This window comes from Myodes glareolus, chromosome X (assembly GCF_982192425.1).
Source record: "Myodes glareolus chromosome X, mMyoGla1.1, whole genome shotgun sequence".
In the NCBI taxonomy this organism is placed as follows: domain Eukaryota; kingdom Metazoa; phylum Chordata; class Mammalia; order Rodentia; family Cricetidae; genus Myodes; species Myodes glareolus.
In genome coordinates this window covers 128252806-128268229 of record NC_142053.1, presented here as the reverse complement: position 1 = coordinate 128268229, position 15424 = coordinate 128252806, and the positions used below count along the sequence as shown (strand labels likewise).

The 15424-nt window shown below is 41.7% G+C and overlaps 1 protein-coding gene across 1 annotated transcript in view; it reads left to right on the top strand.

The window, feature by feature from the left end:
- The first annotated feature begins 1103 nt into the window (after positions 1-1103).
- The window catches only part of LOC125417871 (protein VCF1-like), a 34513-nt gene continuing 20192 nt past the window's right edge, over positions 1104-15424 (top strand). Inside the window, exon 1 of the mRNA XM_048461401.2 lies at positions 1104-1276. Coding sequence (XP_048317358.2) covers positions 1104-1276 — 173 coding nt within the window. The remainder of the gene's footprint in view (positions 1277-15424) is intronic.

Here is a 15424-nt window from a genome sequence, read left to right as displayed (position 1 = left end):
TGAAAGGACCCTCACAATGATTTTGAGGCCTTTCTTCTGTGGTCTTGAAACTTACTGCCAGACCTACCCAAAAGCCATCTGAATCTCAAAAGTCTCATTGCTAAAGTGGGTGATCTTAAGGTTTTCAGTTTGAATGTTTTGGAGGATATTTGTTTGCTTCTTTTATTTCTGAGTGTTTATTGTTTTGAGACAGGGTCTCAATATGTAGCTCTCGCTGTGTTGGAACTCACTCTGTAGATCATGCTGGCATCAAACTCACAGATATCCACCAGCCTCTGTCTCCTGGGTGCTGGAATTAAATGTGTACCACCATACCCGGCTTTAGTGTGATTCTTTATATGTGCACTAAGCCTTCATTGTCACCCTGCCTTCTGAGAATTTGTGGTGTGGTCTAAAGCCCATTGCCATAGAACAAAATCATTCCTGCCTGATTCCTACAGCACCTCTCTGCTTGCATTAATCTGTTATCTAACTGGGCAAAGGCAGAGCAGTAAGGAGACACAGTAGTTACTGCATTTCCCATTGCTCTTTAGATGTCCTTTTACACCTCGAGTCACTTTTAGACCTACTTTACCCTACTTATTGTCTTCTGTTAAAATGTCTGTCCTTTTCTGCTACCATCTCACACCAATTACTTTCAGAAAATTGTGTTTAAAATGCCAAGTAATGCTTGCCCTGCTGCGACAGATCACAGGGACCTGCCTCTTCCTCCAGCCCTGGGATATTAAGCTCCATTTATCATTGTTCAATAATTTTAACTGTTGATAAATGGTGGAACTGTTAGTGTAATCTGGAGCTTTCTTGACTCTACTGTAAATTTCCATTGAATGTTCTCTGTATGTGATTCAGACTCTCAGGAAAAGACTTTGTTACAGGCCATTTGTCTGCTTGTGCCTGTCAGCTTTATGCCGTTCCAGTTCAGAAGCCTACCAAAATGCCTTGGTTGTACTATGGTGGCTTGGAACAGTGCACAGATGCCTTGAGCACACTGTAATTCAAACACATGCATCCCAGCTCTTGTTTCAGAAGGTGCTCTACCTGCCAGGGTGTTTTAAAATAGCTTTAAAAGGGTTTTGTCAGGGTTTGCACTTTGGCATCGCATCATGGGGTATACACCTCAGAAGGCTCTACAGCCATTTCACCTGGGTCAGATGGCAAAACTTGCTCTGATGGCCCAGCACGATGGCTGCCACTGGTGCATTTCACAACATTCCATTAGCATGAAGGGTCGTGAAGTCACTGATGCAAAGACATTTGCTGCACCACCATTCCTGCTGTATGAGCTGGCAGCTTGTTTCTCTTCCTGAGTCAGCTTACCCTCTGCTGTTGTAATGTTAGCTGCATTAGAAGAATGTCCCTTGTGGTCTGTTCATGCCAGTTTGGGATCTGGGGTTTTGTTTTTTCATGACACCCTGGGCAAAGCTGGTAGCTTGAAGAGGAGATGGCACCTGAGACAGCAGCTCAAAGAGCAGCGTCTGCTGTACCTGCAGAGGAAGCAGCCCTTGTTGTAGCACCAGTGACAGCAAGGGGCAGTGGAAGAGTCCTTGGGCCACACAGGCTGAGGCAGAAATGATGGGAAGCAGGAGGAGAGGATGCAACAAGGAACAACAAAAAGGCAGAGGAGGCAGAGCACTGATGCTGAAGAAAGACAGAAGGCTGTGAGGATCCAGGGATGGAAAAGGGTGGGATCTACCTCCATGGAAGGGTTTGAGGAGTCTGGAAGGGCCAAAGGTCTTGGCATTCTAGGTCTTGCACCTGTGACAAGAGCCCCTCTCAGGGGCCAAGGGTCCCAACAGTGTAGATCCTAGAACATGGATGCTAGGCTCAAGGACCTGAGCGTTCTAAGGAAGAAATGTAAAATTTGGGAGTGCTCCTTACTTCTGCTCCACTCTGTTGCTGGATATCAGGGATTGTAAAGGCTCAAATGTCCCACAGACACTGGTCATTAAATCCTTGAGGAATAAATCTCCAGGGAAAGTTTTGGCAGCCAAGAGTCTCTGGATTATTAATCATAACAGAGAATTTAGTGCTATTTTTCTGTTTAGTGGAAACTATTTTACACTTCCCTCTAATATTTCTTTATATCCATACATTAGTTCTTCTCTCAACACTCACAAGAAAGCTGCCTTTTGAAGTAGATGACAATGAACAGCAGAACCTCTAGTGGTCAATATGAAGAGAATAAGAGATTTGGAGTTCCCAAGCCCACAGAACGAATAATATAAAATATGAATCTGTCCATTCCAAGTCTCAGAAACCATCAGTGAAGAAGGAAAGGAACAATTTTAAGAGTCAGGAGTGATGGTGATGGATGTTTGTCAGGAAATTCCATTTGCAGGGCATGACAGAACTATTGCCCACATGAATTCCATTGCATTTGTGCCCACATGCACAACACATACACAAGATCAAGCAAGGTAAAAGCTTAGCATGTTTTAGCAAGCAATTCAGGAATTTACAAGCCTAACTGAGGAGCTCTTAGCAAGTGATTTTTATTGGGGAAGAACCCAGCCTCGTAAGGGATTTGGCTCCTGAGAAGTGACCAAGTGCCAATCGACATTTATTTATTTATTTATTCATTCATTCATTTATTTATTCATTTATTATTTATTTAAAAGTTCCACCTCCTCCTATCCTCCCATCATCTCATTTCCCTCCCATTCCCCCCACTCCTCCTACCCCTTGTTCTCCAGTCCTAAGAGAAGTCAGGGTGCCCTGCCTTGTGGGAAGTCCAAGCACCCCCCATCTTTGGAAGGTGTGCATCCAAACAGACTAGGCTCCCAAAAGGCCAGTACATGCAGTAGAATCAAAATCCAGTGCCATTATCTTTGCCTTCTCAGACTGTCCTCATTGTCAGACACATTCAGAGAGTCCAGTTTTATCACAAGTTCATTCAGATCCAGTCTAGTTGGCCTTGATGAGCTCCCACTAGATCAGTTTTACAGTCTCCTTGGGTGGACACATACCTCACGGTTCTGGCTTCCTTTCTTATATTCTCTCTCCTTCTGCTCTTCATCTGGGCTTTGGGAGCACAGTCCAGTGATGCAATGTGGGTCTCTGTCTCTATCTCCATCCCTCGCCAGATGAAGGTTCTATGGTGATATGCAAGATAGTCATCAGCGTGTTTATGAGAGAAAGCCAATTCAGGCACCCTCTCCTCAGCTGTCCACGGACCTAGTTGAGGAAATGCCCTTGACACCTGGGAACCCTCTAGAGCCAAGACGCTAGCCATCACTAAAATGGCTCCTTTAGTTAAGATATCCTCTTCCCTGATCCCATATCTACCCTTCCTCCATCTCAATTATCCCATTCCCCCAAGCTTTCCCCAGTTCCCGATCCCCTTTCTCTCTCCCCATTTCCCCTTTCCACCAACTAACCCCAACTCTCCTGCTCCCAACTTTTCCCCAGTGATCTTTTCTGCTTCCAATATCCAGGAGGAAAACTATATGTGTTTCTTTGCATTTACCTTCTTTTTTTTCCCAAAGTTTATTAAATTATGAAAGTTTCCATTTCCGCCCCTCCTCCCAACACCCTCCCACTCCCCCCTTCCCCTCCTCCTCCCTCTCCATCCCTAAGAGCAGTCAGGGCTTTCAGCCCTGTGGGAAGTTCAAGTTCCTCCCCCCTCCTTCCAGGTCCCTGAAGGTAAGTATCCGAACAGACTGGATCCCAAAAATCCAGTATATGCAGAGGAAACAAGTCCCAGTGTCATTGTCAGTGGCTTTTCAGAAAGGCTCCGGGTCAGCCACATTCAGAGAATCCGGCCACATTCAGAAAATCTGGTTGGATCACGTGCTCATTCAGTCCCAGCCCAACTGGCCTTGGTAAACTCTCATTAGATCAGTCCCCTTGTATCAGTGGGTGATCGCACCCCTCGCGGTCCTGAGTTTTTTTCATGTTCTTCCTCCTTCTGCCCCTCATTTGGACCATGGGGGGCTCAGGCCGGTGCTTCAACGTGGGTCTCCATCTGTATCGCCATCCATCGTCAGATGAAGGATCTATGGTGATAAGCAAAATCTTCATCAGTATGGTTATAGGCCAAAGCCGGTTCAGGCACCCTCTCCTCTGTCTAGAGAACAGTCTGGGGATCTCTCCTTTGACCTGGGATCCCATTTATAATCAAGTCTCCTGTAAACCCTAAAATGACTCCCTTAGTTGGAATATATTCTTCCCTGATCTCATATCCATCCTTCCTCCCTCCGCCCATCCCAGTCCACCTAGCTTTCCCCATTCCTCCCCTACTCCCTTCTCTCTAACCCTCTCCCCTTCCAACAACCCTCCCACCCCCTCATGCACCCTAAGTTACCTGGGACTCTTGTCTATTTCCAATCTCCAGGCAGATAGCTACATGATTTTCAACAGGTTCACCTTCTTATTTAGCTTCTCTAGGATCACGAATAATAGGCTCAAAGACCTTTAATTATGGTTAGAATCCACATATGAGTGAATACATACCATATTCCACTTTTTGGGTCTGGCTTACCTCACTCAGTAAAGCGTTTTCTATTTCCATCCATTTGCATGCAAAATTCAAGATGTCATTGTTTTTGGTTTTTTTTTAAAGTAAATTTTATTAAATTATAAAAGTTTCCATTTCCGCCCCTCTTCCCAACACTCTCCCACTCCCCCCACTCCCTCTCCTCCTCCGTCTTCTTTCCTTAGTGCAGTCAGGGTTTCCTGCCCTGTGGGAAGTTCCAGTTCCTCCCCCTTCCCTCCAGGTCCAGGAAGGTGAGTGTCCAAACAGTCTGGATCCCCAAAATTCAGTATATGCAGAGGAAACAGGTCCCAGTATCATAGTCAATGGCTTTTCAGGAAGACTTCGGGCCAGCCACATTCAGAGAATCCGGCCAAATTTCGAGAATCTGGTTAGATCACCTCCTCGTTCAGTCCCAGTCCAACTGGCCTTGGTAAACTCTCATTAGATCCGTTCCCTTTTATCAGTGGGTGATAGCATCCCTCGCAGTACTGATTTCGTTTTTCATGTTCTTCCTCCTTCTGCTCCTCATTTGGACCTCGGGGGGCTCAGTCCGGTGCTCCAATGTGGGTCTCCGACTGTATCGCCATCCTTCGCCAGATGAAGGATCTATGGTGATAAGCAAAATATACATCAGTATGGTTATGGGCCACGGCCGATTCAGGCACCCTCTCCTCTGTCCAGAGAACAATCTGGGGGATCTCTCCTTGGACCTGGGATCCCATATATAATCAAGTCTCCTGAAAACCCTAAAATGACTCCCTTAGTTGAAATATATTCTCCCCTGATCCCATATTCATCCTTCCTCCCTCCCCCCCCATCCCAGGCCACCGAGCTTTCCCCATTCCTCCCCTACTCCCTTCTCTCTAACCCTCTCCCCTTCCAGCAACCCTCCCACCCCCCCATGCACCCGAGGTTACCTGGGACTCTTGTCTATTTCCTACCTCCTGGTGGATAGCTAAATAATCTTCATCAGGTTCATCTTCTTATTTAGCTTCTCTAGGATCACGAATAATAGGCTCAAAGACCTTTAATTATGGTTAGAATCCACTTATGAGTGAATACATACCGTGTTCCTCTTTTTGGGTCTGGCTTACCTCACTCAGTAAAGCGTTTTCTATGTCCATCCATTTGCATGCAAAATTCAAGATGTCATTGTTTTTTACCACTGAGTAAAACTCTAATGTGTATATGTTCCACACCTTTTTAAACCATTCTTCTATTGAGGGGCACCTAGGCTGTTTCCAGGTTCTGGTTATTACAAATAGTGCTACTAGGAACATAGATGAACAAATGCTCTTGTAGTATGATAGGGCATCTCTTGGGTATATTCCCAAGAGTGGAATTGCTGGGTCCTGAGGGAGGTTGACTCCCAGTTTCCTGAGAAACCGCCACACTGATTTCCACAGTGGCTGCACAAGTTTGCATTCCCACCAACAATGGATGAGTGTTCCCCTCATTCCACATCCTCTCCAGCATAGGCTATCGTTGGTGTTTTTGACTTTGGCTATTCGGACAGGAGTAAGATGATATCTCAAAGTTGTTTTGATTTGCATTTCCCTGATCGCTAAGGAGATTGAGCATGACCTTAAGTGCCTTTTGGGCATTCGAAGTTCATCTGTTGTGAATTCTCTGTTCAGTTCAGTACCCCATTTTTTCATTGGGTTAATTAGAGTTTTAGTGTCTTGTTTCTTGAGTTCTTTGTATATTTTGGAGATCAGACCTTTGTCTGATGAGGGGTTTGTGAAGATCTTCACCCAGTCAGAAGGTAGCCTTTTGGTCTTACCTTCCTTTGACAGTGTCCTTTGCTTTACAGAAGCTTTTCAGTTTCAATAGGTCCCATTTATTCATTGCTTCTCTTATTGTCTGCACTCCTGGGGTTCTGCTTAGGAACTGATCTCCTGTGCCTATATCTTGTAGACTACTTCCCATTTTCTCTTCTATCAGGTTCAAAGTGGACGGATTAATGTTGATGTCTTTAATACATTTGGACCTGAGTTTTGTGCATGGTGATAGATATGGATCTATTTTCATTCTTCCACAGGTTGACATCCAGTTATGCCAGCACCATTTGTTAAAGATGCTTTCCTTCTTCCATTGTATACCTTTAGCTCCCTTGTCAAATATCAGGTGTTCATACGTTTGTGGGTTAATACCCAGGTCTTCTATTCGATTCCATGAGTCGACTTTTCTGTTGTTATGCCAATACCAATCTGTTTTCAATACTGTTGCTCTGTAATAGAGTTTGAAGTCAGTGATGGCAATGCCTCCTGAAGTTCCTTTATTGTATAAGATTGTTTTGGCTATCATGGGTTTTTTGTTTTTCCATATAAACTTGATTATTGTTCTCTCAAGGTCTGTGAAGAAGTTTAATGGAATATTGATGGGAATTGCATTGAATCTATTGATTGCTTTTGGTAGAATTGCCATTTTTACTATGTTGATTCTCCCAATCCAAGATCAGGGGAGGTCTTTCCATTTTCTGGTATCCTCCTCAATTTCTTTCTTCAACGCCTTAAAGTTCTTGTCAAATAGGTCTTTCACTTCCTTGAATAGAGTAACCCCAAGATATTTTATGCTATTTGTGGCTATCATGAAAGGTGATGTTTCTCTGATTTCCCTCTCTGCTTCTTTATCCTTTGTGTATAGGAGGGCTACCGATTTTTTGGAGTTTATCTTGTATCCTGCCACATTACTAAAGGTGTTTATCAGCTGTAGGAGTTCTTTGGTAGAGTTTTTGGGGTCGCTTATGTACACTATCATATTGTCTGCAAATAACTAAAGTTTAACTTCATCATTTCCAATTCGAATCCCCTTGATCCCCTTATGTTGTCTTATTGCTATTGCTAGAACTTCGAGCACTATATTGAAGAGGTATGGAGAGAGTGGACAGCCTTGTCGTGTTCCTGATTTTAGTGGAATGGCTTTGAGTTTTTCTCCATTCAATTTGATGTTAGCTGTCAGCTTACTATATATTGCTTTTATTATATTTAGGTATGATCCTCATAAACCCAATCTCTCCAACACCCTTATCATAAAGGGGTGTTGAATTTTGTCAAATGCTTTTTCAGTATATAATGAAATGATCATATTTTTTTTCTTCCAATTTATTTATATGATGGATTACATTGATAGATTTGCGTATGTTGAACCAGCCCTGCATGTCTGGGATGAAGCCCACTTGATCATAATGGATAATTTTTCTAATGTATCTTGGATTCGGTTTGCCAGGATTTTGTTGAGTATTTTAGCGTCAATGTTCATGAGTGAGATTGGCCTGTAATTCTCTTTCTTGGTTGTGTCTTTGTGTGGTTTTGGTATCAGAGTAACTGTAGCTTCATAAAAAGAGTTTGGCAAGGATTCTTCTGTTTCTATATTGTGAAATACATTAAGGAGTATAGGTATTAGCTCTTCCTGGAAGTTCGGGTAGAATTCTGCATTGAAACCATCTGGTCCTGGGCTTTTTTTGGTGGGGAGGTTTTTGATAACAACCTCTAATTCTTCGCGACTAACAGGTCTATTTAGATTGTTCATTTGGTCTTGATTTAACTTTGGTAAATGGTATTTATCTAAAAACCAATCCATTTCTTGTACATTTTCCAACTTTGTGGCATATAAACTCTCGTAGTAAGATCTAATGATTCTCTGAATTTCCTCTGTGTCTGTGGTTATCTACCCCTTTTCATTTCTGATCTTATTAATTTGAGTGTTCTCTCTGCCTTTTGATTAGTTTGGCTAGGGGTTTGTCAATCTTGTTGATTTTCTCCAAGAACCAACTTTTTGTTTCGTTGATTTTTTGAATTGTTTTCTGTGTTTCTATTTTGTTGATTTCAGCCCTCAGCTTGATTATTTCCAATCTTCTCCTCCTCCTGGGAGAGTCTACTTCTTTTTTTTCCAGAGCTTTTAGGTGTGCTGTTAAGTCTCCAATATATGCTTTCTCCGTTTTCTTTAATTGGGCACTTAGTGCTATGAACTTTCCTCTTAGAACTGCTTTCATTGTGTTCCATAGGTTTGAGTATGTTGTGTCTTTATTTTCATTAAATTCAAGGAAGACTTTAATTTCTTTATTTCTTCCTTGACCCAAGGATGATTCAGTAGTTGACTGTTCAACTTCCACGTGTTTGTAGGATTTCTGTTATTCGAACTGTTATTGAATTCTAACTTTATTCCGTGGTGATCTGACAAGACACAGGTGATTACTAATATTTTTTTGTATCTGTGGAAGTTTGCTTTGTTACTGAGTATGTGGTCAATTTTCGAGAAGGTTCCATGAGCTGCAGAGAAGAAGGTATATTCTTTCCTTTTTGGGTAGAATGTTCTATAGATATCTGTTAAGTCCATTTGATTCATTACCTCTAGCAATTCTCTTATTTCTCTGTTGAGTTTCTGTTTGATTGATCTGTCCATTCGTGAGAGAGGTGTGTTGAAGTCTCCTACTATTAATGTGTGTGGTTTGATGACTTCCTTGAGTTCTAAAAGTTTTTCTTTTACATAAGTGGGTGCTTTTATGTTAGGGGCGTAGATATTCAGGACTGAGACTTCCTCCTGATGAATTGTTCCTGTTATGAGAATGAAAGGTCCATCTCCATCTCTTCTGATTGATTTTAGTTTTAAGTCAATTTTATTAGATATTAGAATGGCCACACCCGCTTGTTTCTTAGGTCCGTTTGCTTGGAAAACCTTTTCCCAACCCTTTACTCTGAGTAGAAGTCTATCTTTGTGGTTGAGGTGTGTTTCTTGTAAACAGCAGAATGATGGATCCTCTTTTCTTTTCTTTTCTTTTCTTTTCTTTTTTTTTTAGTAATTTTATTAAATTATAAAAGTTTCCATTTACGCCCCTCTTCCCAACACCCTCCCACTCCCCCCCTCCCTCTCCTCCTCCCTCTTTGTCCCTAAGGGCAGTCAGGGTTTCCAGCCCTTTGGGAAGTTCAAGTTCGTCCCCCCTCCCTCCAGGTCCAGGAAGGTGAGTATCGAAACAGACTGGATCCCAAAAATCCAGTATATGCAGAGGAAACTAGTCCCAGTGTCATTGTCAATGGCTTCTCAGAAAGACTCCGGGCCAGCCACATCCAGAGAATCCGGCCACATTCAGAGAATCTGGTTGGATCACGGGCTTGTTCAGTCGCAGTCCAACTGCCCTTGGTAAACTCTCATTAGATTCGACCCCTTGTATCAGTGGGTGATAGCAACCCTCGCAGTCCTTCGTCATTTTCTCCGTCCTTCTGCTCCTCATTTGGACCTTGGGGGGCTCAGTCTGGTGCTCCAATGTGGGTCTCCGTCTGTATCGCCATCCTTCGCCAGATGAAGGATCTATAGTGATAAGCAAAATATTCATCAGTATGGTTATGGGCCAAGGCCGGTTCAAGCACCCTCTCCTCTGTCCAGAGAACAATCTGGGGATCTCTCCTTGGACCTGGGATCCCATATATAATCAAGTTTCCTATAAACCCTAAAATGACTCCCTTAGTTGAAATATATTCTTCCCTGATCCCATATTCATCCTTCCTCCTTTCCCCCATCCCGGACAACCGAGCTTTCCCCATTCCTCCCCTACTCCCTTCTCTCTAACCCTCTCCCCTTCCAACAACCCTCCCACCCCCCCACCCCCCTGCCCCCGTGCACCCAAGGTTACCTGGGACTCTTGACTATTTCCTACCTCCTGGTGGATAGCTAAATAATCTACATCAGGTTCGTCTTCTTATTTAGCTTCTCTAGGATCACGAATAATAGGCTCAAAGACCTTTAAATTATGGTTAGAATCCACTTATGAGTGAATACATACCGTGTTCCTCTTTTTGGGTCTGGCTTACCTCACTCAGTAAAGCGTTTTCTATGTCCATCCATTTGCATGCAAAATTCAAGATGTCATTATTTTTTACCGCTGAGTAAAACTCTAATGTGTATATGTTCCACACCTTTTTTAACCATTCTTCTATTGAGGGGCACCTAGGTTGTTTCCAGGTTCTGGCTATTACAAATAGTGCTGCTATGAACATAGTTGAACAAATGCTTTTGTAGTATGCTAGGGAATCTCTAGGGTATATTCCCAAGAGTGGAATTGCTGGGTCCTGAGGGAGATTGACTCCCAGTTTCCTGAGAAACCGCCACACTGATTTCCACAGTGGCTGCACAAGTTTGCATTCCCACCAACAATGGATGAGTGTTCCCCTCACCCCACATCCTCTACAGCATAGGCTATCATTGGTGTTTTCGACTTTAGCTATTCTGACAGGTGTAAGATGGTATCTCAAAGTGGTTTTGATTTGCATTTCCCTGATCGCTAAGGAGGTTGAGCATGACCTTAAGTGCCTTTTGGGCATTCGAAGTTCATCTGTTGTGAATTCTCTGTTCAGTTCAGTACCCCATTTTTTAATTGGGTTAATTAGAGTTTTAGTGCCTAGTTTCTTGAGTTCTTTGTATATTTTGGAGTTCAGACCTTTGTCTGATGAGGGGTTTGTGAAGATCTTCTCCCAGTCAGAAGGCAGCCTTTTTGTCTTACTGACAGTGTCCTTTGCTTTACAGAAGCGTCTCAGTTTCAGTAGATCCCATTTATTCATTGCTTCTCTTATTGTCTGTGCAGCTGGGGTCCTGCTTAGGAAGAGGCCTCCTGTGCCTATATCTTGTAGACTACTTCCCATTTTCTCTTCTATCAGGTTCAAAGTGGACGGACTAATGATGATGTCTTTAATCCATTTGGACCTGAGTTTTGTGCATGGTGATAGGTATGGATCTACTTTCATCCTTCTACAGGTTGACATCCAGTTATGCCAGCACCATTTGTTAAAGATGCTTTCCTTCTTCCATTGTATACCTTTAGCTCCCTTGTCAAAAATTAGGTTCTCATAGGTTTGTGGGTTAATATCTGGGTCTTCTATTCGATTCCAAAGGTCGATTTCTCTGTTCTTATGCCAATACCAATCTGTTTTCAATACTGTAGCTCTGTAATAGAGTTTGAAGTCAGGGATGGTAATGCCTCCAGAAGTACTTTAATTGTATAAGATTGTTTTGGCTATCCTGGGTTTTTTGTTTTGCCATATAAACTTGATTATTGTTTTCTCAAGGTCTGTGAAGAAGTTTGATGGGATTTTGATGGGGATTGCATTGAATCTATAGATTGCTTTTGGTAGAATTGCCATTTTTACTATGTTGATCCTCCCAATCCAAGAACAAGGGAGATCTTTCCATTTTCTGGTGTCCTCATCAATTTCTTTCTTCAAAGACTTAAAGTTCTTGTCAAATAGGTCTTTCACTTCCTTGAATAGAGTAACCCCAAGATATTTTATGCTATTTGTGGCTTTCGTGAAAGGTGATGTTTCTCTGATTTCCCTCTCAGCTTCTTTATCCTTTGTGTATAGGAGGGCCACTGATTTTTTGGAGTTGATCTTGTATCCTGCCACATTACTAAAGGTGTTTATCAGCTGTAGGAGTTCTTTGGTAGAGTTTTTGGGGTCACTTATGTACACTATCATATCGTCAGCAAATAACGAAAGTTTAACTTCATCCTTTCCAATTCGAATCCCCTTGATCTCCTTATGTTGTCTTATTGCTATTGCTAGAACTTCAAGCATTATATTGAAGAGGTATGGAGAGAGTGGACAGCCTTGTCGTGTTCCTGATTTTAGTGGAAAGGCTTTGAGTTTCTCTCCATTCAATTTTATGTTAGCTGTCGGCTTGCTGTATATTGCTTTGATTATATTTAGGTATGATCCTTGTATCCTCAGTCTCTCCAACACCTTTATCATAAATGGGTGTTGAATTTTGTCAAATGCTTTTTCAGCATCCAATGAAATGATCATGTGGTTTTTTTCTTTCAGTTTATTTATATGATGGATTACATTGATAGATTTGCGTATGTTGAACCAGCCCTGCATCTCTGGGATGAAGCCTACTTGATCATAATGAATAATTTTTCTAATGTGTTCCTGGATTCGGTTTGCCAGGATTTTATTGAGAATTTTCGCGTCGATGTTCATGAGTGAGATTGGCCTGTAATTCTCTTTCTTGCTTGTGTCTTTATGTGGTTTTGGTATTAAGGTAACTGTAGCTTCATAAAAGGAGTTTGGCAATGACTCTTCTGTTTCTCTATTATGGAATACATTAAGGAGTATAGGAATTAGCTCTTCCTGGAACTTCTGGTAGAATTCTGCATTGAAACCATCTAGTCCTGGGCTTTTTTTGGCAGGGAGATTTCTGAAAACAGCTTCTAATTCTTCATGACTAACAGGTCTATTTAGATTGTTCACCTGTTCTTGGTTCAACTTTGGTATATGGTACTTATCTAAAAAATGTCCATTTCTTTTACATTTTCCAACTTCGTGGCATATAGACTTTTGTAATAAGATCTAATGATTCTCTGAATTTCCTCTGTGTCTGTGCTGATATCCCCCTTTTCATTTCTGATCTTATTAATTTGCATGTGCTCTCTCTGCCGTTTGATTAGTTTGGATAGGGGTTTGTCAATCTTGTTGATCTTCTCCAAGAACCAGCTTTTTGATTCATTGATTCTTTGGATTGTTTTCTCTGTTTCTATTTTGTTGATTTCAGCCCTCAGTTTGATTATTTCCAGTCTTCTACTCCTCCTGGGTGAATCAGCTTCTTTTTTTTCTAGAGCTTTCAAGTGTGCTGTTAGGTCTCCAATGTGTGCTTTCTCCGTTTTCTTTAGTTGGGCACCTATTGCTATGAACTTTCCTCTTAGCACTGCTTTCATAGTGTCCCATAGGTTTGAGTATGTTGTGTCTTTGTTTTCATTAAATTCAAGGAAGACTTTAATTTCTTTCTTAATTTCGCCCCTGACCCAAGGGTGATTTAATAGTTGACTGTTCAACTTCCATGAGTTTGTTGACTTCCTGGGGGTAGCATTGTTGTTGAATTCTAATTTTAATCCATGGTGATCTGACAAGACACAGGTGGTTACTAATATTTTTTTGTATCTGTGGGAGTTTGCTTTGTTACCAAGTATGTGGTCAATCTTCGAGAAGGTTCCATGAACTGCAGAGAAGAAGGTATATTCTTTCCTATTTGGGTGGAGTGTTCTATAGATGTCTGTTAAGTCCATTTGATTCAATACCTCCAATAAATCTCTTAATTCTCTGCTTGGTTTCTGTCTGATTGACCTGTCCATTGGTGAGAGATGAGTGTTGAAGTCTCCTACTATTAGCGTGTGTGGTTTGATGACTGCCTTGATTTCTAGAAGAGTTTCTTTTACATATGTGGGTGCCTTTACATTAGGGGCATAGATATTCAGGATTGAGACTTCTTCCTGATGAGTTGTTCCTGTTATGAGTATGAAATGTCCATCTCCATCTCTTCTGATTGATTTTAGTTTGAAGTCCATTTTGTTAGATATTAGAATGGCCACACCCGCTTGTTTCTTAGGTCCATTTGCTTGGAAAACCTTTTCCCAACCCTTTACTCTGAGTAGGTGTCTGTCTTTGTGGTTGAGGTGTGTTTCTGGTAAACAGCAGAATGTTGGATCCTGTTTTCGTAACCAATCTCTAAGTCTGTGCCTCTTTATAGGTGAATTGAGTCCATTGATATTAAAAGATATTAATGACCATTGGTTGTTGACTCCAGTCATTTTTTTTTGGGGGGGGGTAATAGAGTGTATGAGTTTTCCTTCTTTGAATTGTGCTAGGGAAGGGTCGCTAGATGTCTGAATTATTGTCGTCAGTGTTGGCAATGTTGGATTCCTTGGAATGTAATTTTCCTTCTAGTATTCTCTGTAAGGCTGGATTAGTAGGTACGTATTGTTTAAATTTGTTTTTATCCTGGAATATTTTGTTTTCTCCGTTGATAGTGAACGAAAGCTTGGCTGGGTAAAGTAGTCTGAGCTTGCATCCATGGTCCCTTAATTTCTGCAGTACCTCTATACAGGACCTTCTGGCTTTCATGGTTTCTATAGAGAAGTCTGGTGTAAGTCTGATAGGTTTACCTTTATAGGTTACTTGACCTTTTTCCTTTGCAGCTCTTAATATCCTTTCTTTATTCTGACTGCTTTGTGTTTTGATTATTATATGGCGAGGGGATGTTTTTTTCTGATCCATTCTATTCGGTGTTCTGTATGCTTCTTGCACCTTCATAGGAATATCCCTCTTTAGGATGGGAAAGTTTTCTTCTATAATTTTGTTGAATATATCTTCTGGACCTTTGATCTGCAATTCTTCTCCTTCTTCTACTCCTATTATTCTAATATTTTGTTTTTTTATTATGTCCCATATTTTCTGAATGTTTTGTGATGAGAATTTGTTGGATTTGCTGTTTTCTTTGGTCAGGGCGTTTATTTTCTCTATGGTGTCTTCATAATCTGAGATTCGTTCTTCTATCTCTTGTATTCTATTGGTTAAGCTTGATTCTGTAGTCTCCGTTCGTTTACCTAGATTTTCCATATCCAGCCGGCCCTCGGATTGTGTTTTCCTCACTGCCTCCATTTCAGTTTTCAATTCTTGAACTGATTCCATTACCTGTTTGATTGCTTTTTCTTGGTTTCCCAGGGTATCATTTACGAATTTACTCATTTCTTCAACCTTTTCGTTATATTTGTCTTCCATTTCTTTACTCATTTCTTCCATCTTTTTGTTATATTTGCCTTCTATTTCTTTAAGTGAGTTATTCATACCCTGTTTAAGAGACTCTATTGCTTTCATAATGACACTGTTTTCCACTTCTTCCGGAATAGGACGTTCCAGTCCTTCTGTCGTAAGATCGCTGGGATCTGGTGTTTTCATGTTGTTTTTCAGATTGTTGGAGGAGTTCTTGCCTTGGCGCCTGCCCATCTCTTCCTTCAGATGCTCTCCAATGGCTCTTCCCTTCGCTGGGTCTTCTTCTACTGGATTAGTGTCCCTTGCTCTCCAGGAATCACTTTGCCTGCAGTCTTAGCTTGCTGCAGGCAGGCTATTAGAACAAAGGGACTTCCTTCCCTTTGCACTCACCATCTGTCCCGACCTGCGGTGCCCA